This window comes from Labrus bergylta, chromosome 11 (genome assembly GCF_963930695.1).
Source record: "Labrus bergylta chromosome 11, fLabBer1.1, whole genome shotgun sequence".
NCBI lineage: Eukaryota > Metazoa > Chordata > Actinopteri > Labriformes > Labridae > Labrus > Labrus bergylta.
Genome location: NC_089205.1, coordinates 24,314,740 through 24,341,393, shown reverse-complemented (window position 1 = coordinate 24,341,393; position 26,654 = coordinate 24,314,740). Strand labels below are relative to the sequence as shown.

Sequence of the window (26,654 nt, the reverse complement as noted above, 5' to 3'; positions counted from 1 at the left end):
GTACCCTATGCTAAAGGAGGTTATAAAGGAAGCATTGATGCACCTTTCCTTAGCTTTTAGAGAATTCGAACGGCTCTTATCATGGCCGCCACTCAAATGCTTCCGGGTCATTTCACTCAGTTGGTAACCTTCATAAGCCAAAAAGACAATTTGAACGCACCCTACCTGTCTAAAGTTCGTTCCAACATCAGTCACCAACCTGGCACCTGTTAAACCAATCAGTGCACATCATTTTACTCTTATTACTATATGTTTTATGACTGCCTGTCTTGTGTTCGTTTTTTATTATATGTACATTTCATAGAGTTTTGTGTTTTCCCTGCACTTTTGCTCAAAGAAAATGTCTTGAACAATAAAGTACATCTTATCTAAATGTATCTAATCAAATGTAAATATAAATAATCTAATATAAATGTATCTAATTTCATGTAGTCTAATCAAGTCTAAATATAATATAAAATAAATGTATCTTATCTAACATATTATATTTAAATAAACTTAAAGCCAAGCATTAAATATTTTAGTCCAATCAAGTTGACATTTCATTTATTTTTATTCTAATAACAATAACTACAACTCAAGTTTTAATGATCCACTACTGAACATTGAAAGCACAAGTTTACTACAGTTGTCTTAATGAACTCATCCTATCTGGGAAAACGCCTGTGCCCAACAGTTCATAGGCAGTATTGTCCACAAGCTGAATATTTGCAGAGAGCGGTATATTAACACTTATAATGATACAGCACTGCTCTCAGCAACACTCTGTCATTCATTCTGCAGTGTAAGTTAAGGCAGAGCTTACGTTTTAAGGGATGGTTATGACTCCTCTTTTTTGTTGTGTAAATCTAAATATGAGCAGAGTTATACAAACATGAAAGGTCACACAAAGTCCTTTATGTTTTCATATAAAATAATTTACAATATTAAGAACATACGTAAAAGGAACATTTTATAATTAAAAAGTAAGCTAATGAATGTATTTATACCTCTCAGAGAGATTTTAACAGAATGAATCATGTAGGCAAGAAATAAAGTTTTTCTCCCTCTGTGTTTGAAGGCACTGTGAATAAAATCTAACATTCCTGATCTAGCTCTCTCTTCTCAGTCAGACAGACTAACATTTCAAACATACACTAAAGAAACTTTGAAATGTATGCGTGAACAGGCTACTGTTATATTTAATTAAACATGACTTTTCACAAGTATTTCTTTCTTTTTTTTACCTTTTATTTATTTAATGACATGTTGTATTTGTAATCTTTTAGTCTTTTGTTGTAGATTTCTGTTCTTACTGTAGTAGTAGTATTGATGAGGCACTTAGGGCTGCATGTTTATATGGAAGTTGCTATGGAAATATAGATCAGGTGAGTTGAACTCAGATGAGGTTTTACAAAGTATGGAACTATATTTGTTTTTCTCATGCTGTTTGCATTCAGAAATGATGCCACCCCCATCATTAGGACAGACTCTGCTTTACAATATAAAGGGACACACTCATCCAGACTTTAAGGGCAGACCTGACACTGGGATAGCTTGTGTTAGATCCTCTGAGGTACTTCAACTTTGTGTCCTGTTTTTGACATTATAATTATTGACACTGAAATGTAATTTATTTGTTACTGTTTTCTAAATTGCAAAATTGTGTGATTTATTCCATTTTTGTTCAAAAGCTGGTTTCTGCGTACCTGTGAGTATGAAAAACACCAATATTTCAACTATCGATCATTTTATCATCATTGGATTCCCTGGACTTCAGCCTGAGTATTATGGACCAGTGTCTGTTCTTCTTCTTTTCCTTTTCTTATCTATTGTGGTTGGAAATGGTTTTATTTCAGCTGTTATTGTGTACGAGAGGACTCTTCACAAACCAACATACATAATCTTTTTTAACCTTGCAATGACAGACATCCTTTTTGGTGTTGTTACTCTTCCAAAAGTTATTGCAAGATATTGGTGGAATGATGTAATATCTTCATTTAGAGCCTGCTTTACACAAATGTATTTTGTCCATTCTTTAGGAGCTATTCACTCTTTAATTTTACTGATGTTAGCTTTGGATCGCTTTGTTGCCATATGGTTTCCTTTGCAATATTCCTCTCTGTTTACAAACAAATCTATTTCTATTGCTTGTAGCCTGTGCTGGAGTCTAACATTCATTCGCATGTTGGGGATTGTATTGCATGCTTCAACTTTACCTTACTGCAACCTAAACGTCATCTTACAGTGCTACTGTGATCATGTATCAGTAACTCGGCTGGGATGCGGTGATCAAGTTACATATGTATATTCTGTTGCACTTGCAAATGCCATGGTCACTCTCTTGGTTCCTTTAACGTTCATAATATTTTCATACTTTTCTGTGATCATAGCTGTGCTGAAAATGTCTCACACCGAGAGGCGGCACAAAGTGCTGTCCACCTGTGCCCCTCAGATCTTTATCACCTGTTTGTATTATGTACCCAGATGTTTTGTTTATATTGCTCATAATTTGGGCTTCAGCTTCGGTGTTTACACCCGTACTGTTATAACTATGATGTATAGCCTCATACCTGCTCTAGTGAATCCCATAGTATACTGTTTCAAGACTAAGGACATTAAAGAAGCCTTGATTCACAGATTCAAAAGCAGAAAAGTTAGCATTGAAACTGCCTCTAAACAAAATAATAGGGAAACAAAAAGTTAGTTGCACTAAAGTTGCCATGTAAGGCAATTTAAAAACAATGTTTGCCTTTATTCCAAAACAAGTAATTTCCCTGAGTTTCATATTTTTTAAGTTTGAATTCAATCATATCTGCTTGTGGCTATGAGTTTATCTTTGATCTGCAGATTCTGAGACTGTTATGAACCGCACAAATATTTGCAAGTTGTAATAAACAATACAAATGTTGAAAACTGACATTCCCCTTGATCTTACTGACTGATAAAGTTACCATTTAACTTAAGCATTTGCTCGGAAGATCTAAAATTTTAATAAAAACAACAACAATAGTCAGTTAAGTCTTTGAAGAAAACCAGCAAGAGTAAACATGACACCCAGAAAATGTGATTAACATTTTAATAAGTTTTACAGATCAAAATCATCTCAATGGGCAAGTAACAGACTGCAAACATGTTTTCCAACCTTGATGAGGTTGGGAAAAGATGATTAATATCAGATAATTTCCTCTATGTCACTTTGTATATCATAGCTATGACTGTGCTCAGTGGGTAGACGTGCAATATCCTCAAATACAGGAGCATAGCTGCGAAAAGGTAAGTGTAAATTTAAAATATTGCCCCATTGCTCAAACTTAGTGTAGGGAATGCTCTCAGTGTTAGGCTGAGAGGGGCCTTGTTTCCTGAAGCTGTGCGTTGTCAGAGATGACTGATCATGTGTGAATTTCCTGTCGCTGAAGACAGAAAACAGTCCACAGTCAAACCCTGCACCGGTGAATGTGCTGTCTGTGTCACTTTCAGATGAAACCTCCATCATCATGCTGGATCTCGGAGATGCTTGATGTACAATTCTCTGCTCCAGTGGATTGTTCAGATTACTGATTTCTTCCAATGTGAGGCATTGTGCAGGCTCCAGGAACTCTGGTTGTATAAAACTCTTGTTACAATGTGGTGTATGCTGGGAGTTCTCTGTGTCAATCTTAAGCCTGTTTAGGGAAGACACATTTTGAGGCTTTGTAGCCTTTTTTGCCCAAACCTCATGGGAGTGTTCATTGTTAAATCCTGCTACCAGCATCCTCAAATCTCCCCCATGTTTAGGTTCAGTTGTCACACCTTCTTTACGGTCTAAATGCTCATGAAAGTTGAGTTTAAGTGAAGCAGTTTTTGAAGGACTTGCACTAGAGATGCTACCAATCTCATAATACTCTGGCTCACTATGTGGCAGCGACTGAACACTTGACGAACTGGCTTCACAGTAAAACTCTGCAGCACCTAGTTTTTGCTGATCTGCACTCATCGGGTCATGGCTATTCTCTTGTCCTGTGTGTGCACTTCTGTTGTCATTGAAGCAAAAGGCTGCGTTGTCTGTTCCTTGCTCTCTTTTCTGCTGCGTACTATCACGAGTACATTTTGCATTTTGCCGCCTCGCTTTATACTGAACAGTAAACATTCCTATAATCACAAGGATGGAGATAAGAGGAAGAATCACAGCTATGAGCCACAGGGGCCCGCTGCCCTGAGCCTCTGAGCATCCACGAAGGCTCTCTGCTGTAGAGATGCAGACATCACAGGTGGGGTTAGAAACATTATGAAAACAGATGCAGGACCCGTTCTGCACATCTGGTCTGCACCTCCGCCTGTTTTTACAGTGCGCAGTCAGACAACTGCTCCTGGCTGTGTCCTCGTCAGAGCAGGGCGGCGGATGGCAGACACCTGATGAGCTGCAGTTAGACTGGAGAAGAGATGGGCTCGGCCAGACATCCACCATCATACTGTGTCCACTGACAGGCAGGGAGTGACCATTCATATTGAAATACTGCACACAGCCAATCAACCCTGTCACAGAAAAATGAAGATAACTTAAATTGATGTCTTGAAGTGTTCATAAAAAATCTCCTTTATGTTTGATTGAAATGTAAAGCTTATATTTTGTTATATCCACTTGAGAGGCGAGGGAAATGTAGGTGTTGGCTTCACATACAAGTAAAATTGCTACAAATTAGACACAAGAAAACCCTTGGCCTCTCTAATACCTTTATTTTTTTTTACAATATTTTCATCTAAACACATAGGCACACAAGGCAACCCTTAAATGATTTTACTCAGATGCTCTTTTCATTCAAATATACGATACATCTGCATAAATAAATGTTTCGCATTCTACATTTTATTAACCTTGACTAAAAAAACAAGACGAGTGCTGCCAGAGATTAGAAGTACAGTTTTTTTTTATAATGCCAAATAAAGATTTGTAAGTCATCAAAAGTTGTTGTATATTTACCTGACAGTTTGAGAGTCGAATCACCTGTCAGGGTTGCACCAAGTACAATCTTCTCCACAGTCACAGGAGTGAGCGCCATTCTTTGATCAGTGATGTTTAAAACTTGAATACCATCCATGAGCAGGAAGATCTTTTGTCCATTTCTGAACAAAGAGAGGACACGCCAAACCCCGTCAGCCACGGGAGAGTCCACCGTGAACTCTGACAGGTGTCCAGATGATGTGTCTTTAGAAATGTACACAGGCTTTCTGTCTATTATCTAAAATGATCAGAAAAAGGAAACAGTTTATTACTCCAAACATGAATACATGTTTTTTTTTTTTTAAAAAGCTTTTTGATTACTACCTTTAGCAGAACGAATCCTGTCTGATGAACAATAAATATTAACACTCCATCATCTTGAGTCTTGAACTTGATGTTAAACACATTTTGGTTCCTGGTGTCTTCTTTATCATCACTATCTTGGAGTTTTTTCAGCAGGTAGTCTCTTTTGAATCTCTCCTTGATCACATACTGAATGTAGTCAATCCCACTAAATCGCAAAACAAGCTCCTCTGACATTTCTTATTAAGAAAGAAAGAAAATTAGAAAGGAGTGGTTATGACAAAAATAAATAAAAATCTGTCCTGTGTAAAGCACCTTTACCTGTGGCACAGTTGCTTCCAGTAAAAGGGCTTTTGCACTCACAAAGAAAGTCAGACCAAAGGTCATGGCAGGTGCCACCGTTCTTACAAGGGTTGCTATGACATGGTGATGGTGATGCCCGAGGACACCTTTAAAGAAAATTATATGAAAATTCAAAAAATTAAAGACACACAGATACAGTTTTGGAAGAGTTGTTGGTCATGTCATGCCTTCATAATTTGGATACAGTATGAAAATGACAGTAAAAGTTGGAAGGTGGCTTGATTGAAAATAGGGATGCCAAGTCAGTTCAGCCTACCCCACAAAGGTGCCCAGATTACATATTTAAAGTCAGAGTTCTTACAGATTATGATTTTATTTGAAAGGGAATTGTGATTTTTTTTTAAATAATTACCAATCAAGGATATTATATGTTGAAAGGGCCATTGAAGGTCTTAGCAGGATGCCGTTCACATGAATGTTACGAATACACCCAACGAAGTCATGGGTCTTTATCTGGGCAGGATGCAGTAAAATATATTCAGCAGTCCTCAATCCTCCGAATGTCATATTACTGCCAACATCTAGAGTCCTAGTTGTGGGTAGAGGCAGACAAATAAAGATATAAAAATGGTTTCGATCAGATACGGTTAATTGTTGTACAATATTTAATATTACATAGCTACCTCTCCAGGCTGCTGCCATCACTCTGTGAAAAACAAAATCCCATGTTCTCAGTGTCAGTGCAGTTGTCCACATTTACAGAACCCATCTGTTGAAGGAAAATAGCAAGATGTATTTTCAGTTAGCTCAACTTCCAATTTCTAAAATGATGTTTACTTAATTGGACTTGATTTATTCTGTGTGCTGACATATTTTAAACTCACACTGCCAATCCTCCTGACAGTGACACTGTGAAAATATCCATCTGCCACTTGCTTATTTGTGTGCAGCCTCACAGGTCCTGAGCCGAGGTCATACGAGAGGCGCATGGACCCATCCAGAATCTCCAGGGCAAAGAACTCCCTGCTTGATGATGATCCTCCGGGGTTATACAGGAGTAGCGAGTCCTTCTGCATCGTTGCAAAATCTAGAGAGATTAAATTAATCCTACGATCCAATGGGGGAAACGCCATAAAGGACAGTTCCTCAAAGCCATAACTGTGCTCCTCACAGGTGTCTCCACTGACTCCTTAAAAACATGAAATTAAATGCACTGTTAGTGAATGAAAGTAAATTGCTCATAATTAAGCTAAATATGCACATCTGCTTCCTTGTTGTGGGGTGAGGATGCTGTTTAAATATAAGGTAACAGCTAGTAGATGATTAGCATAACCTGGCACAAAGACTTTGTGGGAAAACAGCTTGATGACTTTGCCAAATTAAAACATAAACCATCTAAAAGCACTTCTAAAGCTCAATAAAAAGTTACATCGAATTTGTTGATACTGTAAAATAAAACATGTTAAAATAATTATTTAATGGATCGGAACCGTAGGGTGAATGGTAGAAGAGAATTGTGTGTTCATGAGTGCTTTTACACTTGCAAAAAAAACAAGCTGCATGTGTCAATGCAAACAACCAAATTACGTTAATTTTGACATATCCCTGAATTGTTCCTGCCAGCCCACAAGTAAGTTTACTTGTGAAGTCAGGATGAGCTGATCGGAGAACACAGCTGGAAATATTCCAGAAAAATTCAACAAGAGCGAGTGAGATGGGATGGTGACATTTATTTTATGCAACTGCCGGTATGTTCTTTGCTATGTTGCTGAAATTGGTGATGTGTTGAACTACAAAAAACATTAATTTTAGGGTAAAAATGTGTATTATAGCATCATGTAACAGAATCTATATCTTCATCCACTGATTCCGCCTTTTTTCTTTTTATGTCATTACCTCCTGCTGGTTACCTAATAAAGACTCCCTTCCCAGAAATGATAAGAAATAACAAATTAAATAAATGACAAAAACATGTTAAATGTTTGTACCTACTTTTGCAGTCTTTGTGTTTAGCTAGCCTAACTCTCTACTAGTTATATTTAAGAGACAGATGTTAGAGTAATTTTGTCATAACTCTCTTGAATTGTTCTTACCAAAAGGACAGTGGCAGGAGAATCCAGTCTGTGTATTGGTACAGTTGCCCTGAACACATGGGGTTGACCTGCAATGGTCGATGAAGTGCTCACACATTTCACCTGGAAAAAGCAATCCAGAGACTGAAGAGATTCTGAAAATGTTAAAGAAGACATTTTTAAAATCTTAATAAGCCAATATCTACCTTCAAGCCCTGGCACACATTTACACTGATATCCATCCTGAGTGGGACTACAGGTGGCTCCGTTTTGGCACTTCACCCTCAGGCATTCGTCTACATCAGCAGAGCAGACAGAGCCAGAGAAACCACCCTGACAGTGACAGTAGAAACTTCCTGCAGTATTCACACATGTGCCTTTGTTCTCACAGGGATTCACCTCACATTCATCGATGTCATCCTCACACAGTGTCCCAGTGAAGCCTACTGGGCAGGTGCAATTAAATACCTCCTTTTGCGGTGACACAAAGATGACAGCCTCGCTTTCCAGAACAGCAACTTCCTGGCTGATGTAGATGTTTTTGTTGCATTTTGCTCTATTTTGACATGGGCTATTGAGACATGGATCACTGGTGATGTGAGATATTGTCACATTACTCTGCACCTCCAGTAACCTCTTATGTCCTGTGGAGATACCACTGGCTACTTCTTTACTAAGATATCGACCATTGTAGTTTTTAACCGCAGCCAATAAAAGGATTTCACCGCCAATTTGTTTTATTCCAAACACATGAGTCTTAGAGGCCTGTAGGTTGAAAAGACTGTCCAGAGCTTTCACAAATCGCAAATAGTTATTGGATGCAAACTCTTCCAGGGATGATGTTGACACATAGAATAATATACAGCTGTCTATAGAGGCATTCGTAAATCCTTTGTAGTTCACGTAGATACTGTTGTTGACTGGGAAGTGAAGCTGGTCGGTAGCTTCAACTGTGATGTTAAAAGTAGCCTCTCCTTGAAAAGAAGATGACCACAACTCACATGTACCATTAGTTATCGTAAACATATTATGTGATCCACTTTTGATGGCACAGTTGAATGTATCAGACTCATCCTGATCCTCAGGATGGACATTACCAATCATGCCTCCCTGGAATGAACTGCCAAAATATTTGACCTCAATGAAGATATTTCTTGGCATTGAAGGATTATCGTTTTCATCAAGGATCTTGATGTGGAACATTTCTGTTGATGACTGCTGAGGGATCCCTGAATCCATAACTGCCACTAAGACTTGATACAATGAGATTTGTTCTCGATCAAAAGTCCGTGTCGTGACTAGAACTCCATCAGAAGTGAGTGAAAAAGCACTATCAGTTGAAGGATTAACCAACAAGTAAGTGAACGGCCCTTGGTTTGGCACCAAGTCAGAGTCAGATGCATTTAATCTGGCAACAACAGTGCCTTGAGGCTGATTTTCTTTAACATGAGCCTCATTGAATGTGAGTTTGGGAGCATTGTCATTAACATCATTAACATTTATAATGACATTAGTAGTCCCAGTGGCTGGAGGAGAGCCGTTATCAGTGGCTGTTAGAGTTAGATTATAATGTGACCAGAGCTCTCTGTCAAGTAGAGAGATGATTGAAACGACACCACTTGATGGATTAACGGCAAAAGAGGAGTTTGTGTTTCCATTTTCAATATTAAAGAAGAAACGATTCCAGTCCAAAATGGAATCCTCATCCAGAGCGCTCACAGTTATCACAGAAGTCCCAATGGGACTGTCCTCTGACATATTCGCCACATAAAGAACAGAAGTGAACACAGGCGCTTCGTTGATGTCAATCACAGTGACTCGGACCAAAGTCTCGTCTACATTTGTGCCAGTAATAACACCAGGGTTCTTCGCCAGAACTTTAAAATCTATATGACTGTTGCCTTGACTCCTCAAACTGCGAGTAGTGAATATTTCTCCAGAGATTTTGTTGATTTCAAAGCCCATATATTTCTTTTGACCGAACATCAGGTAGAACACTTGCCCTTCTGGGCCTTGGTCATCATCAGTAGCTGTTATTTTCCCAATCACAGTCCCGGCAGGCACATTTTTAAAAACAGAAAAGTTAAATTCTTTCTTACTGAAAATAGGTTTGAACTCATTGACATCTGAGATTTGAATGACAAAATATGACAAACTAAATAAAGTAAGGCCACCAATGTTTGTAGCCTTGATTGTTAAATCAAAGTTCTGCTCTTGCTCATAATCAAATACAACCAAAGTGGTTATTGTACCACTGCTTGAATCAATTAGGAACTTATCCACATGGCCAGCAATTAAAGAGTAAACTATTTGCGCATTTACACCTGAATCAGCATCAGTAGCCTTTATATCAAAGACATTTGAGCCAATATCGGAGTTTTCAGGCAGTGAAATGATGTACTCTGAGGATGAAAATACTGGGGGATTGTCATTCACATCCGTAACTACCACTGTAACATTTACCATGCCAGTTTTAGAGACCCAGCCACCATCCATGGCTTTTATCTGGAGATAATAAACACCTTCTTTTTCAAAGTCAAGCTCTCCGATCAGGGTTAGCAGCCCAGAGGTTTCTCCTATAGAGAATGGTAAATAAAGATTTTCTTGGGTAATGCCATACATTATGGCACCATTGGAACCATAATCCCTATCTTCTGCTTGAATTTTTCCAATTACTGATGCTACAGACAAGTCCTCAGGGGTAGAAAATGTGACATATGGCTCTCTAAAGCTTGGAGAAAACTGATTTATATCTGTAACTTCAAAAGACATTTCAATCTGTGATGATAACGTGGGAAAGCCCTGATCTTTTGCCATAACTACTAAAGTAAAAAATGAATTCACACTTGCAGCTATACTTTGTTTTAACATCAGTTTTCCATTGTCAGCATGGATCAAGAAGAAATCAGATGCATTACCTCCATTCAAGACATATTCAATGCCACCGCTGTTGTTATGGACATCCTGATCTATTGCTGTAATCTGGACAACCTCAGTACCAACAACCAAGTCATATGGGACAGCAATGAGAGGCTTTAAAGTTAGAAACATTGGTGGGTGGTAGTTATATGGTTCTAGTCTCACTGTGACAGTAGCATTACTGTACAAAGGAGAACTCCCACCATCGAATACAAAGACTATAAATTGGTATATTTCTAAATCAGAGTTGTTTAACATCAGTGGCTGCTTTGTATAGATTTCACCAGAAGAAGCGTTCACCCAAAACTTCTCACTTGGAGGCTCAATGACATACAAAATCTCACTGTTTTGGCCCAGGTCTGCATCTTGAGCAAGGACCTGCATGACAAACACTTCCTTATCCTTTGTTTCAGAAAGAACATGAGTGTAAAATTGATCAGTTAATTGTGGTCTGTTATCATTGACATCTGTAATGACTACTGTGACGTCAGTGCTAATGCTCCATGCTGAATCATTTGCATATACTCTCAAGATATAGTGATCCTGAGTTTCCCTGTCAAGAGGTCTTTTCACAGTGATGTAGCCATGGGTTAAGTCAATATTAAATGGAACATCATCACTTTGGCCAATTATGGAGTAGCTAATTAAGGCATTGGCACCATTGTCTTCATCAGTGGAGGTTACTTGAATAAGTGTGTGTCCGACAGGGGCATCTTCTGATACCACTGTAAGAAATATGTGTGAAAAACGAGGTGCATTGTCGTTTCTATCTAAAACAACCACAATAACAGTTGCTTTGTCTTTATGAAGAGGGTTATTTTTCTCTGCAGCTTCAACTGTTAAATTGAAATCAGCAATTATTTCTCTGTCCAAACTTGTAGTAGTGCTAAGTAAACCAGTTTCAGGGTCAATTGTGAAAAAAATATCTGTGTTACCTTCTGTAATGTTGTACTGCACTGTGCCATAAATGCCTGAATCAGCATCCAGAGCAAGAACATCACAAACCTCGGTTGGCGGGGAGTTCTCAAACACCTCACATCTGTACTCAGCCTGGGTGAACTGAGGGAAGTTATCATTGACATCACTGATGTTTATGTGAATTTCCTCAAATGATGAAAAAGGTGCCGAGCCAGAATCTCTTGCTTCTATCAATAAAGTAAACTCCTTCTGGCTCTCATAATCCAATGGATTCTCTACTGTCAGCGCTCCACTTAATTGTTCCACATGAAACACGTCTTCAAAGTTTCCCGAAGCAAGATAGAAAGAGACTGGGTTAGCTCTGGTGCTTGCTGCAGACACTACTGCCACTAGTGTTCCCACTGGCTCATCCTCTGAGAGAGTATAACTCAGAATATCCACTTTAATTTCTGGAAACTCTGAGATGTTCTGAAATCTGATGCTGATAGTGGTGATATCAAATTTTGGATTTTCTCCAGCATCTTCCACATGCACATTGACAATGATATCTTCTGTTCTCTGGAGTGAATTGGAAGTAAACACAGTCCCACTGTATGGATGGATGGAAAACAGATCTGAACTTTGTCCATATAATGAATAATGTAGCTCTGCGTTCATATCAGTATCTCCATCTGTTGCTTTTATGGCACAAACAACTGAACCTGTTGGACAAAACGTTCAAGGTTTTAGCAAAATTAAACTCTCAATCCTAACCTATTATCCAGTATCTAATGAAACTTGTTAGTGGAAGTGAAAATGCTTACCTGGAGCCATCTCAGTTGGCACATAGGCTACATAGGGGCTGTTCATGAACTGGGGCCAGTGGTCATTAACATCTCCAATGAGCACAGTAACTAGCACCGAGCTTGACAGAGGTTCAGTAGGATGCTTATCACTGCCAATAACCACCAATCTGTAAATGGCAACTGTCTCTCTGTCCAGGACATTGGTTGTAAACAGCTCTCCAGATGTTTCATCAATGGCAAATGGCACATCAAGATTCTCCAGGGAATACCTAAAAAAAAGTAAAAAAAAAAAAAAGATGCAATAGACAGTGGACCCAAAAAAAAAAGGATGAATCAACACAAGTAAAAAGAGTTGAAATAATTTATAAACACATTAGGGAGAAATGAAAAAACATGTCACCTTATGTCTCCATTGATATCCTCATCAATGTCCAATGCTGTAATCATAGCAAACACAGTGCCTGTAGGACTGTCCTCAGAGACTATGGTGTTGTAGACCTCTTCAGTAAACTCTGGTCGATTATCATTTATATCATCCACTATGATATGTATGGTTAGTGTTCCTGTTAGAGGTGGCGATCCTTCAATTGATAAAGTTAATAATCAGTTATCAAACTGTTTGAATTATCCCTGACAATTTGACATTTTTTGGCTTTAACCGGAAGCACCTGAATCTACAGCCATGATGGTAACTTGGTACAATGGCTCCATCTCTCTGTCCAGACTTTGTAGAATTTGAAATGTGCCACTGGGAGTGATGGAGAACAAACCATCACTATTCCCTGTCGGTATTAAGTATGTTAACTGGCTGTTTACACCCAAATCCTCATCTGCAGCTGAGACCTGGTTAAGAAAGACATGAAAAAGTTTAGAGGTCAACATCAACAACAGAAAAAACACCTTGAATGCACACTTTAGCTAAACAGAGCCAGAAGTACCTGGTGAATTAGTTGTGAAGGGTCCTTTTCATTTTCCAGAACATTTATGGTCAGTGTTTCTGGAGTAAAGCGGGGCACAAAGTCGTTGACATCCAACACTGTGACACTGATAGCAGCAGTAGCAGATCTGGGTTTACTCCCCAGATCTACAACTGTTATAATTAAGTTGTAGTTCGATTGCATCTCTCTGTCTAGTTTATCCATGACCATGACAACACCTCGAACTGAGTCCACCACAAAAGGACTTGTCTGGGTTAGTCTATATCGCACTTCCCCATTTTTCCCAATATCCCGATCAAGAGCAACAACTTGAAACAGGCTTGTTCCTCTGCGGATATCCTCTCTGACTGTAACATTGTAGGTGCTCTGTAAGAACTCAGGGTCATTGTCATTTACATCGTCAATGTGCACTGTAAGATTCATAGTGGTTTCCATCCCCGGTGAGCCTTCGTCTGTGGCTATAACAGTGATAGTCAGAGTATCTACCTGTTCTCTGTCCAATTCTTCCTCCAGGTAGATTTTACCACTTCTATTATCAATTCTAAACAAGCCCCCTGAAGTGTTGTTTAAATAATACAACACTTCCCCATTGGATCCAATGTCTTTATCCTCAGCGTGTACAGTTATCACAAGAGAATGAAGAGCAGTATCCTCTGGTATATTGAACTTTTTGGCTGACACAAACAGTGGAGCATTGTCGTTGATATCATCGACCAACACAACAACACGGGCTGAGCTGGTGAGCTGTGAAGACACTGGCTGGACACAGTCATTGGCTGTAACAGTCAGGTTGTAGGAGGACTGTCTCTCCCTGTCTAACTCTGTTTTCAGGCATAAACTCCCAGCAGAGTTTATGAAGAACACATCCTCTTCATCTCCATCAACCACTCTCAGTTTTAGGTCCCCATTTTCATCTGACAGGGGGAACATGATAATACATTAATACATTGTGATCACAAATGATACATCTCAATAATTTTTCAATATAAATCAAGAGGAAAAAAAAGAGTTGTACTTTGCATGAGTCACACTGATACCAAGACCTTTTTGCTGCTATAAGTGTGTATGCTAATCGTATTAGCTGAATGACATAGTTACTTAATGGCAGTTAAAATATAGATAAATAAGATTTATTTTGAATATGACTATGATGTTAACCTGTGTAGCCAACAAATGTGTTAATATTAACTATGCTATACTACACTTATTACTTGACAGGCTTCATTCTCAGAGTCAACCATCCTTTTCCTTACACAGCACAGGGAAAATGTGCAGGTCAAAACAATTAATGTGGTGCTGTTATTCCTTGGAATCATTTATATTTCTACAATAAACTCAAAGATTGTTGATAATTTGTATGCCAATTGCGGAGATGTGTATAGTATATCTCTGAGGGGAAAAATCCTATCAATACATGGTTACAGAAACTCATTAGCTTTCTGTGAACTGTGCACCGCAATGAGAATTGTCAATTTGACCACCCTTAATTGCTTGGACCCATAAATCCCCATGTGCTTTAGAAAAAAGAAGATATGTGGTGGTGCAAACAAGTCCTGTATTTGCAGCATATGAGCCAAAACAATAAAGAATTTTTAGGCTTAAATAAATCATGTAAAACTTAAAGCTTTCCTTTATAATTTATGTTTAAAGAACATGATCAAATTAATTTTTGCATAGAAAAAGTGATTTTAGTACATGAGAAATGTTGGAGGAATGTTAGATTTCAGCTGTTACTTACTGATGCACTTACCATCATCTTTATCTGACACCTCTAAGGACAGAAAGCAAGCGCCGACTCTGGCGTCCTCCAGCAAAGACGCAGAAAAAGTCTCCTGACTGAAAAGAGGGGGGTTGTCGTTCACATCCAACACATTGAAGTACACCCTGACATTGGGAACCTGAGAGTCCCCCTGCTGCACAGCCACGGTGAGTATGTAAAAACTCTTTGCCTCATAGTCCAGACTACGGGACAAAAGGAACTCCCCCGAGAGGGGACTGAGGAGGAAAAGGTTTTCTCCGTCATCCTCCTGCACTGAATATGTGATATGCGTGAGACCCTGAAACACTGTTTCCACCTTTCCCACCACTGTTCCTGTCAACACAAAACAAGAAACCCTTTTATGGATATAATACAGTATGATCTTGAATAACAATTATTAAACTTTATTTCAAGCTCTATCATGTTTCACTTCAGTAATAAATGAACCATCAGAAAACATTATGCATTTGTGATTTATTTTCAAGTGCAGAAATAGGCCTTGCTGCACAGATGACTGACCTGGTGCTGTGTCTTCTTTCACTTCAAATGAATAAACAGTTTTGGAGAAAGCCATCTGTGTTTGCCATCTGTTTTGAGATTGTAAGCTGCTGGTGCCTTTCTTTGGCACGGCACCAGTGGATGTCAAATACCATGAGGGGGGCATATGCTGCCCAGAGACAATATCTGCTAACTGTCTCCCACTGCTTACATTCACTGCATTACCTGATGAAGACTCATGACAGGAGGTAGGATTAAACACCTGAGGAACAAGAGAATTACAAGTAATGATGGACTGTTTCTCATTAAAGTGTTTAATACATAAAAATCTGCCTTTTTTAAGAATTTCAATTATGAATAGATTGTCTTAGCAACGCCAAAGTTATGCTATCACAGCTTGTAAATATTTCTGACATTATCATGCACTGAAAAAGTATACAGTAAAAACATACATTAGTATAAGTTGTATCAGGAACAAGCTTACATGCCTGCTACAAGTAAATTCAAAGGGTAACTCACCAGGAAATTAAACAATAAAATGGTATATTGTCTCCATTGTCCAGTAGACTCCATTGTACAGGTTACTTCCAAGTTCTTCCTACTTTGTCATGATTGAAACGTATCTAAAGGAAAGATTCTAAACATGACAAAACAAAAGTAAAAAGTGAAGTCCTGGAAACTGCACAGCATAAACTTCATGCTGGACCAGCAAGTGGAAAACTATAAAAGCTGTATCCATAGTGATTACTCAATCTTCTCAGCGGGTAATCCTGACTGACACACCCCTTTGACATCACTCCATTCAAATCCTGCAACAGAGAAAAAGTTGTTTTGGGCCTCCAAAATGCCTAAGATTAAAAAGTTAGCTGTTGTTATAAGTATCTAAAAAGAAACATGCCTCAAAATCTGGTAATAAAAAAGTCCACACGTCATCGTCTTTCTTTCTTCAATCAAAATCCTTCATTTCTTCATTTTTTAGCTGGTAAAAGAGAAATGTGCAGTAACATACATCGTTGTTTGTTCCTGAATCAGTCTGTTTTATATTCTCTGCATGGATTTTGCTTTTGAGGTTCCTGTGTGTAGAGATGAAATGGATTCTTTTAACCTCCAGTAAGGTGGCCTAGAGGGAGCCTTTCTTGCTGCGTGTCAGATGGCTGACTCATTCAGAGTCCGCACAGCGTTCATTCATTGGGTGAAAGGGAAGAAAAGAAACAAAATTGCTGCTCTGAATCACTGGCTTCAAAAGAGAGCTGACATGACACTGACACACATAGTCAAAACTGAAACTGGGAAATGACAAGTATTGCCAAAACATTATAATTCAGTCAAAATTAGATTACTGCTGTACGACCTCAGTTACTGTAACCTGTATAACACAGTACACGGGGTAACAGCATTTTACAGCTTTTTTACAATAAATTAGAATCCTCATAACAACATGCAGGAACAATACAGATAAAAGCCTGTGTCAGTATTTAACCCACAGAAAGGAGGACACTGTGTGGCGATATTCAATATTATTTACTAACACTTTGCAGAAGATTTTTTGCATGGCAAGAGCAATGCAGCTGGGGAAAGTCTGACAAATGGTCATGTGAACACTTCTAAAGGGACTGCGAGGCCACCCTGACTGTGAGACTGTCTCCAATTACACGCAGAGGGAACTCTATCACAGCAAACGTTTACAAAAGGCCTATCCATGCCTGGGCTAACTGGGAAAGTCCACACAAACACTAACAGCACTTTGTGAGAGTTAAATAGATGTGCAACAGACATTTTGATTACAGAAGACTAATTCTTACACATTTGTTTGTTCTTGGAAAGAGTCTCTTTTGCATGGAATAGATTAGTCGATTTAATAATGTAACATGGTATCATAAGGGGAAGTTATTCATATTCACTGTATGTTTGGTACAAACCGTAATGGACTTTTAAAGAGGACATATTAAACCCCTTTTCCACCTTTTCAAACATTCCCCCTGTGGTCTAAATTAAACATCTGTGCTGTGCTTTGGTCAAAAATATAACATGAATCAAGCACCAGAGGAGGTTTGTGACCCTGTATAAACCAGCTCTCTCAGACAAGAATAAAAATGGCGGACCTGCGCAAAAGTTTTGTTCTCGGCTGGGGGTGGAGTCCATGGGTGGAGATACCAGAATCCAACTTGAGACATCACAAGTTGAGCAAATTTGAAAAGGAGCATTTTCCCTGTGTTGTAAGACTTGTGCAGACTACAAAGGGCTGGATGGATTTATTTCACATTTTGTGGGGGGGGTTCGATCCCCAGCTCCTGCAGCTACATGTGCAATGTGTCCTTGGATAAGACACTTAACCCCAAGTTGCTCCCATTGCTTTGTCAGCGGCGTATGAATGCCTATGAATGGGATTAGTTACTTCTGATGGACACTTTACATAGCAAACCACCAGTGTGTGAAAGACTAGGTGTGACGTGTTGTAAAAGAGCTTTGAGTAGTCAGAAGAAAAGCTATACAAGCTTATGACCATTTCACTTATGAAGTTACTTTTCTGCCTGACATTCAACTTTAAACTGAACTATGCTTTCCACACATTTTCCAGTTTGGGATCAATAAAGTAATTCTATTCTATACATGGCCATACCGTGTTATAAATGAGTTTAACTATGTCACCCTTTATTATTTTGTTTGTGTAGGGGGATGTAGTTCTATGGGAATATTTATGGAAAATGTAATTGTGGTGTGGAGTCATTATGATCAACAGACATATGCAATTTATTTCTTCCCTTTAGATAATGTTCATATTTCAGTGACATGGTGTACACAAAGCACATTTCTTTTGTGACAATTGAGCATCTTTTTTTGATCCATGTGTGTGACAGGCTAATTCATGTGATGGGCTTCAATGACAAAAACTAAATAGAAAGAGTAATACACTTGTAGGGCACTGATTACATAGTAAAATACTTCGACACTTCGTCAGTGATACTTTTAATATTTTGAAAGCTGTAGATCCCTGTGTAATTATTTGTTTTACACATTTGATTGTTGATAAATGACTGTTTCCTTGGAGCTGTTGAGATGTGAAAAAAATGAAGGAAACAACTTCTTTTAAAAAAAACGACCTTTATTGAAGACATTGTTGAATGTCAACAGCTGCATTTGATATTAGAGTGGTATTCAAAGAATAAAAAGACATTGGGACATCACATAAAAAAATATTTTTCAAAGTAAAGAAAAATACACTACCAACTCAGAAATCTCATTTTTGAGTTGTAACACCTAAAGACTACATACTTTAATACCGATTTGAAGTCCTCCTAAATTGGTACATAGTATGGCAGGGATAAAGAGCTACCACTAGAAAATCCCAAACTTAAGTTATGTAGTGTTAACTTTACAAAGAAGGAGAATAACACTGTACATCTTAAAAACATTAAATATACACATTGTCCAATTTGTTTTCTGTTTCAAGATGGTGAATTGAGTACATTAGGGTTATATGGCATAAACAAAATTTCAGGTTCCAACCCTGTGCAATCTACTCATCATCGTCATCATCATCATCTTCATCATCGTCTCCCTCCTCCTCATCATCCTCGTCATCATCGTCATCTGCTGCAGCAGCCGGTGCGGAATCCACTTTGCCCTTTGTGCGGTAGGCAACAACATCCTAGTGTGGATTGAAAAAAGGTTAATTTACATTCATCAAAGCTAAATAGATCATTTTCTGACTCCTGACCTACAGACGACGAGATATTTCAAGTCTAGCTTACTACATTTACCTTGTCGTATTTCTCCTTCAACTTGGATGCCTTCTTCTCATAAGGCTGCTTTTCCTCCGGAGTAGACTCATTCCACATCTGTCCCAGCTTCTTTGCTGTGTCCCCGATGGAAAGTCCAGGAGTCTCAGCCTTTACCTTGGCGCGAAAGTCGGCACAGAAAAGGAAGAATGCAGACCTGTAGAAAAGAAAAAATAACTATGTTTCAGAACTGATAATGCACTTTGCATTTAATGTAAAAGAAAATCTATACGTTTATAAGGACACATACGGTGGTCTCTTGGGGGCATTGGGGTCCTTGAATCGCTTCCTCTTGGTGCCCATGGGGGGAATGTAAGTCTTCATTTCCCTGTCATATCGAACCTTGTCTAGCTTGGCCTTGTCTTCAAACTTGCCTTTCTCTTTGGAAGACATTGTCTTTTGGGAAAAGAAAACAAGTTCAAACCACCTAAATAACAAACACCACTTAAAATAAAATTTAAATTTTGTATTTTTTTGTACAATAAATTTGAATGTTTTACCTTCCACCGCTCGGAGCATTTCTTGGAGAACTCTGAAAAGTTGACAGAGGCTTCGGGATGTTTTTTCTTATGCTCCTCTCTGCATGTTTGCACAAAGTAGGCATACGAGGACATTTTGCCTTTCGGCTTAGTTGGATCCTTAACCATCTTGAATTTCTAAAAAAAAAAAAAAAAAAAAGGGGAAAGAAAATAGAAAAACAAATCTTTAAAAAAAAAATAAAAAAACATACACAATGTATAAAGAATCAGTAAATGTCTGCTTCTTGATTTGTAAGATCCATCTATTGTTTAAATCGGGTGGTGGTGAGGGGGAGGAGGAGGAGGAGGGGGGGGGGAGGGGTCTGGGATGAGTGATAATCCATTGTATGAAAATGCACACATGCAACTTTGAATAAATGTTATTTTGCTGTTCTTACTTGCATGTTCTTGTTGGATAGTGCAAATCTTGTGAAAAAAAAAAAAAAATTATATATATATTATTTTTTAATTATGCTTAATTTAGCCTCCCATCCAATGATACAAAAAAAACATGTCGCAATATGAACACATCAGCTTCACAACGCCTTTTGATATCCTCTCTAGCTTGTTAGCTCGGGTGATGCTTTGTGTACTCTCGCTTTTTCTAGCTTCATGCTAAGCTAACCAGCGAGGTGGCGTCCACCGGAGCTCATTTCATGGGACGATTATTAAAATGGCTGATTTGATTGCTAACAAAGGCTAGCAGGCGGTTTTCAAAAAAAAAAAAAAAAAAAAAAAAGAAAACCCACGCGTTCATGCGGCCTAATTCACGACCAGTTCAACTAGCTTTGTTTATAAACGTAATTTAAAAATGATTTTTTAACACAGCGATGAACACGTTGATAATGTTTTCCCAGCTTGCATGAACTACACAGTGTTTTCCTCAGCTGCAGATCGTCGTATTAACCTACGTTCACCCTCTAGCTGCTAACACAGGAGGGGCTACCGAGTTAGCTCGTCGCTGCTAGCCCGCTAACGCAAATCAGTGCTAAGTGGTGGGTTTTTTTTTCATCGGCTGGGTCTCTTGTGTTTTAACCTTTATTGCATTTCAGTTTTAATCCCCAAATCAAGTCTGCAAACGCCTGCTTTAAATAACTACGCAGCTAGGCGTGCATCCTTTACAGCCCAGTCATGCAACCAAACATATGTAATAACCCGTATGTACACTGTGCAAACCCATCACGCAGGCACTTTTACTTATAATCATAACGGAATAAGCAGGTGTGTCTTTTTCTTATTTTGTTAAGAGAAAAATTAAAAAAAAAAAAGCATAAAACATTGCGCTTACCCCTACAGAGCTACAGAAGGCCAGTGGTACGTCTGTTCGTCTCAAACAATGGGACGGAAAGCAAAGCAGCGTCAGTCAGTGCGCGGTCTTTTGGCTGCGAGGGTCCCTCCGTGTGTTTACCCCTACCCTGTTTACGTGCTTGGACCACGGCTGCTCGGACATTGGCTGCCTGCTACTCGTCGAGGCATCTGATTGGACACTCGCCGCGGAGCGATGGCGCTAAACTTGAATAACAAAAACAGTAAACGCCCTACTTTCAGTGCAGTGAAGAGGTCTGTGTAGGTTCTGCAATCATCCGCTTCTCATTGTAAACAGAAGCTATTATCCGACTGCATTATGAGTAGGCCAAGTGCTATCCTGATTATAAAGAGATTAATGTAGGTTTACCATCCATTTTATAAATTTAAGATTAGATAAAATAAAATAATCCTTTATTTGTCCCACAACGGGGAGGTTTACAGTGTTACAGCAGCAAAGAGCAAAGATTGCAAACAAAAAGTGAACACAGCACAATTTAAATATAAAAATAAAAATTAAGAATGTACAAAAAATAGATGCTGAAAAATAGATTTAAAAAAAAAAATAGCTCAGCTATTTGATAAAAATGTAGATAATAAGATTTAAGATAATTTCATTGGCAAATGTTAATGTTGAATATTATATCTTAAATGTTAAATATTATATATCTGTTTAATGTTATATATAAATGTTAAAAAATACAAGTCTTGATTCTACATATTTAGTTTATATTCTAAATATTTAGCTTTGATCCTATATATTTAGCTAAGATTGAAAATATGTATAATCAAAGCTATATATTTATAATCTAAACTAAATATGTAGCTTTGATTTCAAAATATTTAACTTTACATTTCATGTTTAGCTAAGATTTCTAAATATTGAGCTATTATGGAATATGCGCTGAAGCTGTATCGCTTCATTTAACTTTTATTTTTGGTGCTTCCGGTGGGCGGTAGCATCAATTTGCATATTAGCTAAATTTAGAGTCTAAGCTATATATTCAGAAATTTAAAAGCTAAATATTGAGTTTAGATTATAAATATTTAAAAATATATATTTTCAATCTTAGCTAAATATATAGGATCAAAGCTAAATATTTAGAATTTAAACTAAATATTTATAAACGTAGCTAAATATTTAGAATCTAAACTAAATATTTAGAATCAGGACATGTATTTTTAACATTTATATTTAACATTAAGATTTAGATATAATATTTAACGTTTATATTTGCCAATGAAATTATATCAAATTTTTATTCTCAAAAAATAAATATGACAAAGTTCACAAATATTTCAATGAATGTGAATAAAAAGTGTCTTAACATTTTTAGGAATGTTTTAGGGCTAAATGTGGAGAAATCTTGTTATTTGTAGTGTGCGCAACTTTACAATCGGCACCCCATGTCAAATAGAGTAAAATTACTTTATTGATATTTTCATGCAAAGTATAACACCAGCCTATATATGGGCTAGTGATGTTAAAGTGACAGCAATTCATGAGTAGGCCAAGGCTATCCTTAATATAAAGAGATTAATGTGGACTTACCATCCCTATCTGTAAAGTATCAAATTATGTAATGTTATATCATATTGTAAAGTTGCGCACACTACAAATAACAGCAAGATTTCTCCACATTTAACCCTCAAAAATCCCTAAAAATTGTTGTGACTTTTTAAAAGTCACTTTTTATTCACATTTAGAGGGTTGTTAAAGTGTTAGCAATTCCTTCTCAAAAGATTAAAACCAAAATAAATGCATTTGTATTCCAGCAATACAAAAAACAGACACTGTGAAAAATAAAGCATCCTTTCAATTGTTGAATTTTTAATGCAGCATGTCCCCTACTGAGCAGCTCACAGTGGACATTCAAATGTTGTATGTCTCCATAACCACAGCACCCAGCAACCTCCTGTTCAGCTCTCTGTCTCGGTTCAGACAGAACACATAGGCTACCTGGAAGCCATCTTTGTTAAATTCACACTTGCTGAAATTTGGTAGTCAATTCAGCAAGCCATACAAAGCAAACTTTTATCTGGGAGAGGAAATAATAGGTTTTTGTTCCACGGAAAACAATCAAAGATAGCCGGCCAAAACACTGGCCAACATGGCAACACAAGGTAATGTTAACAAATATCTTTTCATTTCTTCGCATTTCATATAGACCTTGTTTTATTTACTCAGTTTGTATCAAGACGCTTTATGCTGTGAAAGATTGTCTTTTTTTTCCAGAACTAACAAATCCACAGTATTATTTAATTCACTTTTAAAATGTAATTTCTCCCACAGTTACTGTCATTTTCTATAACAGTAATGTAAGTCTGATTGTAATGCCCCACTCACCTCTTTGTAAATTTGCATCCTAGGACACAAAGGGTTCACTTCTGTTTAGTCTGGTTAACTTTCACTAAGGCAAAACAATGAAAACTACAAAAACATTTTATTTATTTTACATTATTATATAAAACATGCAAATTGTTGCATAGTTTGGTGAACTGAAATAATCATCTTTAATTGTCTTGGCAAATGTGAAGCAAATTTGTCTTGCAGTAAAGTTTAATATACTATAAGACAACAAGAAAGTATGTATTCTGCATGTATAAATCCAAGTAGGCCTATTTTCTGACCTCAAGTCTTAACACAACATAGGTGGAATATCTGATGTGAATGTTAAAGTAAGATGTGTCTGTTGGTGTGTTTACTGTCTCGACTTGTTGGGAATTATTTAAAAAGACTTTTCAAGCATAGAGGAAACACAGCTTGTTAACTGTAGCCTTATGTATCAGCTGTAAACTATACCAAAAATTTAGGTTAACAATTGTGTTTGTTTTCCTTAGAGAGCAAACAGTGGTGGGATCCATATGAAACATCCAATAAAAGACAATTTGTCTACCGGCCGAACTCAGCAGAGATGCTGTTGTGAGTTCAGTTCGTGTGCCTTTTGTTAAATTTCAGAATAGGAATACGGAATTAGTGTGATTTTTGTGTGTAATTATATGTATTTGTTGATGCATTTCTGCAGGAGCCCAACGTCCACTTCATTTATAGACTCCTTTTCCCGGTCTGGACCCCTTGGTTCAACTGTTTATAAAAATGATTTTTGCTGGAGGCCAGTCCGCAAACCTGAAAATATTCGCACAGGAACAGCCTCTGGGCAGAGGAGAAACAACCCACATCCCAGTCAGGTTGGTATTTAGGCTGTATTAGCCTCAATTTTCAGATTCACAGATGAGTGCCATGAAGATGAACTCGCATAACCTCTCATTGGTGTATTACAACCTTTAAATCATTTTGTTTTTCCCAAAGTCTTTTATGATTTGGAGGCTTCCCAGGGAGGCTGCACGGAGCAGAGACTATGTCAGCTTCCCTTGGAAATGTCCTCCATCTCAAGGTGTGATCCGTAAGGCCTTGACAGCCCAGTACTGCTCTACTTACAGATGTGACTTCATGGGAATGCCCCAAGGTAGGGTATATCTATTGGTTAAGGCTTCGGTACAGAAAAGGTGTCTGAACTGCATAACTAATGATACTCAAGCATGCAGGCAGTCACAAATCAAGCCATCAATGTAATCACATTATTTTCTCTGCAGCTTGTTGTCCTCTGACTGTGGAACTTGTTTGACAGGTTATGATCATGCTTATAATGAAGGAGGAAGACTTGCACCTCTGTACAGCAGGCGTGAAGCGCTGCTCTCTGCTGACACAGAGATGAGGGACAGTCACTGCAAGCCTAAACAAAAAACAGGACTGCTTTGCAATCACAGCTTCAACGCAGATCTTAAAGGGCCCTGTCATGGTATCGGTACGGTATAATAATATCATATCTTTGATCCATAAGTGAGACAATTGATCATGAAAATCCAGAGGGACACGTGACCATTTTAATTCAGATTTAGATTCTTCATTCTCCCACAAGGACTTTTTTTTACTTAGTTAGTCAAATTCATATGTCAAGATCAAACAGCATTTTGTTATCCAAAGAAAACAGCTGGCGTTAACATCCAACCACCTTAGCAAACTAATCTGTTTGCGACCTGTTTGAAAAATGTGTTTATGCTCTAAAACTCTTATATAATATGAGTACCACTGAGCACTAAGATAAGACAGACTTAAAATGAGCTAGTTTGGCTCAGTGTTGTACTCTGTCGCAGTAGTCCCTGTTTGGTGCATGTTATCCCCCCCCCCCCCCCCAGCATTTACTGTAATTTTTGCTTACAAACAGTATTAATGTTTTTCGAGCATTGTCATATAGAAATCGGTTTTGATCACTGATTTTTGTCCACATTGCGTCCTGTTAAGAAAATCCGGTGAATGCTGAAAGTTGCCGCATTCTGCAACACTCGATCATGACGCTAGGCCACATCTGCTCGTTTATATCAAATAACCAAATCATAAACAAAACTACTCAGAAAAATGAACACTTGGACATCAATCGGCATGGTAACTATATCAAAAGAATCTAGGTTTGACAAAAAAAACATTTGACATGTATTTCTGATTCTTATAGTTTGACCTATGTTAACATAAAGGAGGGAGGGGTTATGACCTATACTGCTACCAGTCAGCAGGGAGAGAGTATTTTGGCTTAACTCCCAGGTGGTTGTTTCTCTGTCCATTTTAATATACAGTCTATGGTTCTAAGATTATCTGTTGTGCCACAGCTGTTTGTCGATGATAAGACAACATGTGATGTTTTATCTTCAGACAATTTTTTGTCATCAATTTTCTTTTCAGTTGCTGATCAAGTGAGAAGCAGTGCAATGAAAACAGTTCATCAGATTCCCTACACTTAGATGATTTACATACTTACATGTAAACTTACATACAGCAGTCAAATATCATTAGATTTATAAGTCCTCTTTGTGATTTCAGAGAAAAATGTCTGCTCACTGTGTAAATATGGTAGATTCACTAAGCCTAACGATGTTTAATATGTTGTCCTCTGTGCGTTAGTTCCAACGGTTGTGAAGAGGCACTTCGATACTCAACAAAAAAGATATGATTTGACAAACTATGACACGTTCTATGGAAAGAGAGTGGCTGATGTCTCTGGTGTGCTAAAGTCTCTGCTGCCACAGGAGCTGCAGCAGTTACAAAATGTTTTACCTGAGGAGGGTTAGTATCAACTTAAGCCTCTGAGTGACGTGAGTTTCAGCATTAGAGTTGCTCACTGTTTTTGAGACAGCTAACCATGTTTTGTGTCTTGTGATTTTGCAGAAAAGAAAACTGTGAAAACAGTTATGAGTAAAGGTGCTCAACCAAACAACAAGGAAGGAGTGAATAAGCTTCCTGCAGTTGTGCCTGATTCCTGCGCACCAGAGCGGATATCAAGCTGGCCAGGACCACAATAAACCTCAATGCCCATGTTAGTATCTTTGGTGTGTGTGTGTGCGTGTGTGTGTGTGTGTGTGTGTGTTTCATGGAAGCAGGGAAATTGCATTAATAACATGATACAATGTATTGTGAGTGGCTTGAATGCATTTGTTGTGTCATTTTTGTGAACTGTGTGTTATCAAAATTAAACATTTGTACATGGTGAGAAGATATTTGTCTCCCTTTAGCTTCATTGCATAATTTCTTCGTATTATCGGAC

At 38.0% G+C, this 26,654-nt stretch overlaps 4 protein-coding genes across 5 annotated transcripts; 2 read left to right on the top strand and 2 right to left on the bottom strand.

Annotated features, from left to right (window-relative positions):
- Positions 1 to 1,398: 1,398 nt before the first annotated feature.
- Positions 1,399 to 2,692, top strand: LOC109984769 (olfactory receptor 52B2-like). Its single transcript, XM_020634893.2, has one exon. It carries the CDS (start codon positions 1,697 to 1,699, stop codon positions 2,684 to 2,686), a length of 990 nt encoding a protein of 329 aa, XP_020490549.2. The 5' UTR covers positions 1,399 to 1,696; the 3' UTR covers positions 2,687 to 2,692.
- A 462-nt stretch (positions 2,693 to 3,154) lies between these two features.
- LOC114920353 (protocadherin Fat 4) lies at positions 3,155 to 11,041 on the bottom strand. The gene is made up of 9 exons (XM_029277546.2): positions 7,845 to 11,041; positions 7,660 to 7,761; positions 6,451 to 6,755; positions 6,250 to 6,335; positions 5,979 to 6,155; positions 5,585 to 5,712; positions 5,285 to 5,502; positions 4,940 to 5,198; positions 3,155 to 4,494 (listed from the first exon to the last, which is right to left on the bottom strand). The coding sequence occupies exons 1-9, from the start codon at positions 10,939 to 10,941 to the stop codon at positions 3,155 to 3,157; spliced, it is 5,712 nt and encodes a 1,903-aa protein (XP_029133379.2). The 5' UTR covers positions 10,942 to 11,041.
- Positions 11,042 to 18,537: 7,496 nt separating this feature from the next.
- Positions 18,538 to 21,198, bottom strand: LOC109984753 (high mobility group-T protein). Of its 2 annotated transcripts, XM_020634876.3 has the most exons (6): positions 21,041 to 21,171; positions 20,151 to 20,178; positions 19,735 to 19,890; positions 19,485 to 19,630; positions 19,217 to 19,391; positions 18,538 to 19,104 (listed from the first exon to the last, which is right to left on the bottom strand). In XM_020634876.3, exons 2-6 carry the CDS (start codon positions 20,154 to 20,156, stop codon positions 18,973 to 18,975), a joined length of 615 nt encoding a protein of 204 aa, XP_020490532.1. In that variant the 5' UTR covers positions 20,157 to 20,178; positions 21,041 to 21,171; the 3' UTR covers positions 18,538 to 18,972. The 2 variants fall into 2 exon arrangements, with proteins under 2 accessions (XP_020490532.1, XP_020490533.1); XM_020634877.3 differs by lacking the exon at positions 20,151 to 20,178 and having other exon boundaries at positions 21,041 to 21,198.
- Positions 21,199 to 23,007: 1,809 nt separating this feature from the next.
- LOC109984758 (testis-expressed protein 26-like) lies at positions 23,008 to 26,598 on the top strand. The gene is made up of 7 exons (XM_065960654.1): positions 23,008 to 23,181; positions 23,899 to 23,980; positions 24,084 to 24,246; positions 24,368 to 24,524; positions 24,687 to 24,863; positions 26,015 to 26,176; positions 26,279 to 26,598. The coding sequence occupies exons 1-7, from the start codon at positions 23,169 to 23,171 to the stop codon at positions 26,410 to 26,412; spliced, it is 888 nt and encodes a 295-aa protein (XP_065816726.1). The 5' UTR covers positions 23,008 to 23,168; the 3' UTR covers positions 26,413 to 26,598.
- The last annotated feature ends 56 nt before the right edge of the window (positions 26,599 to 26,654 follow it).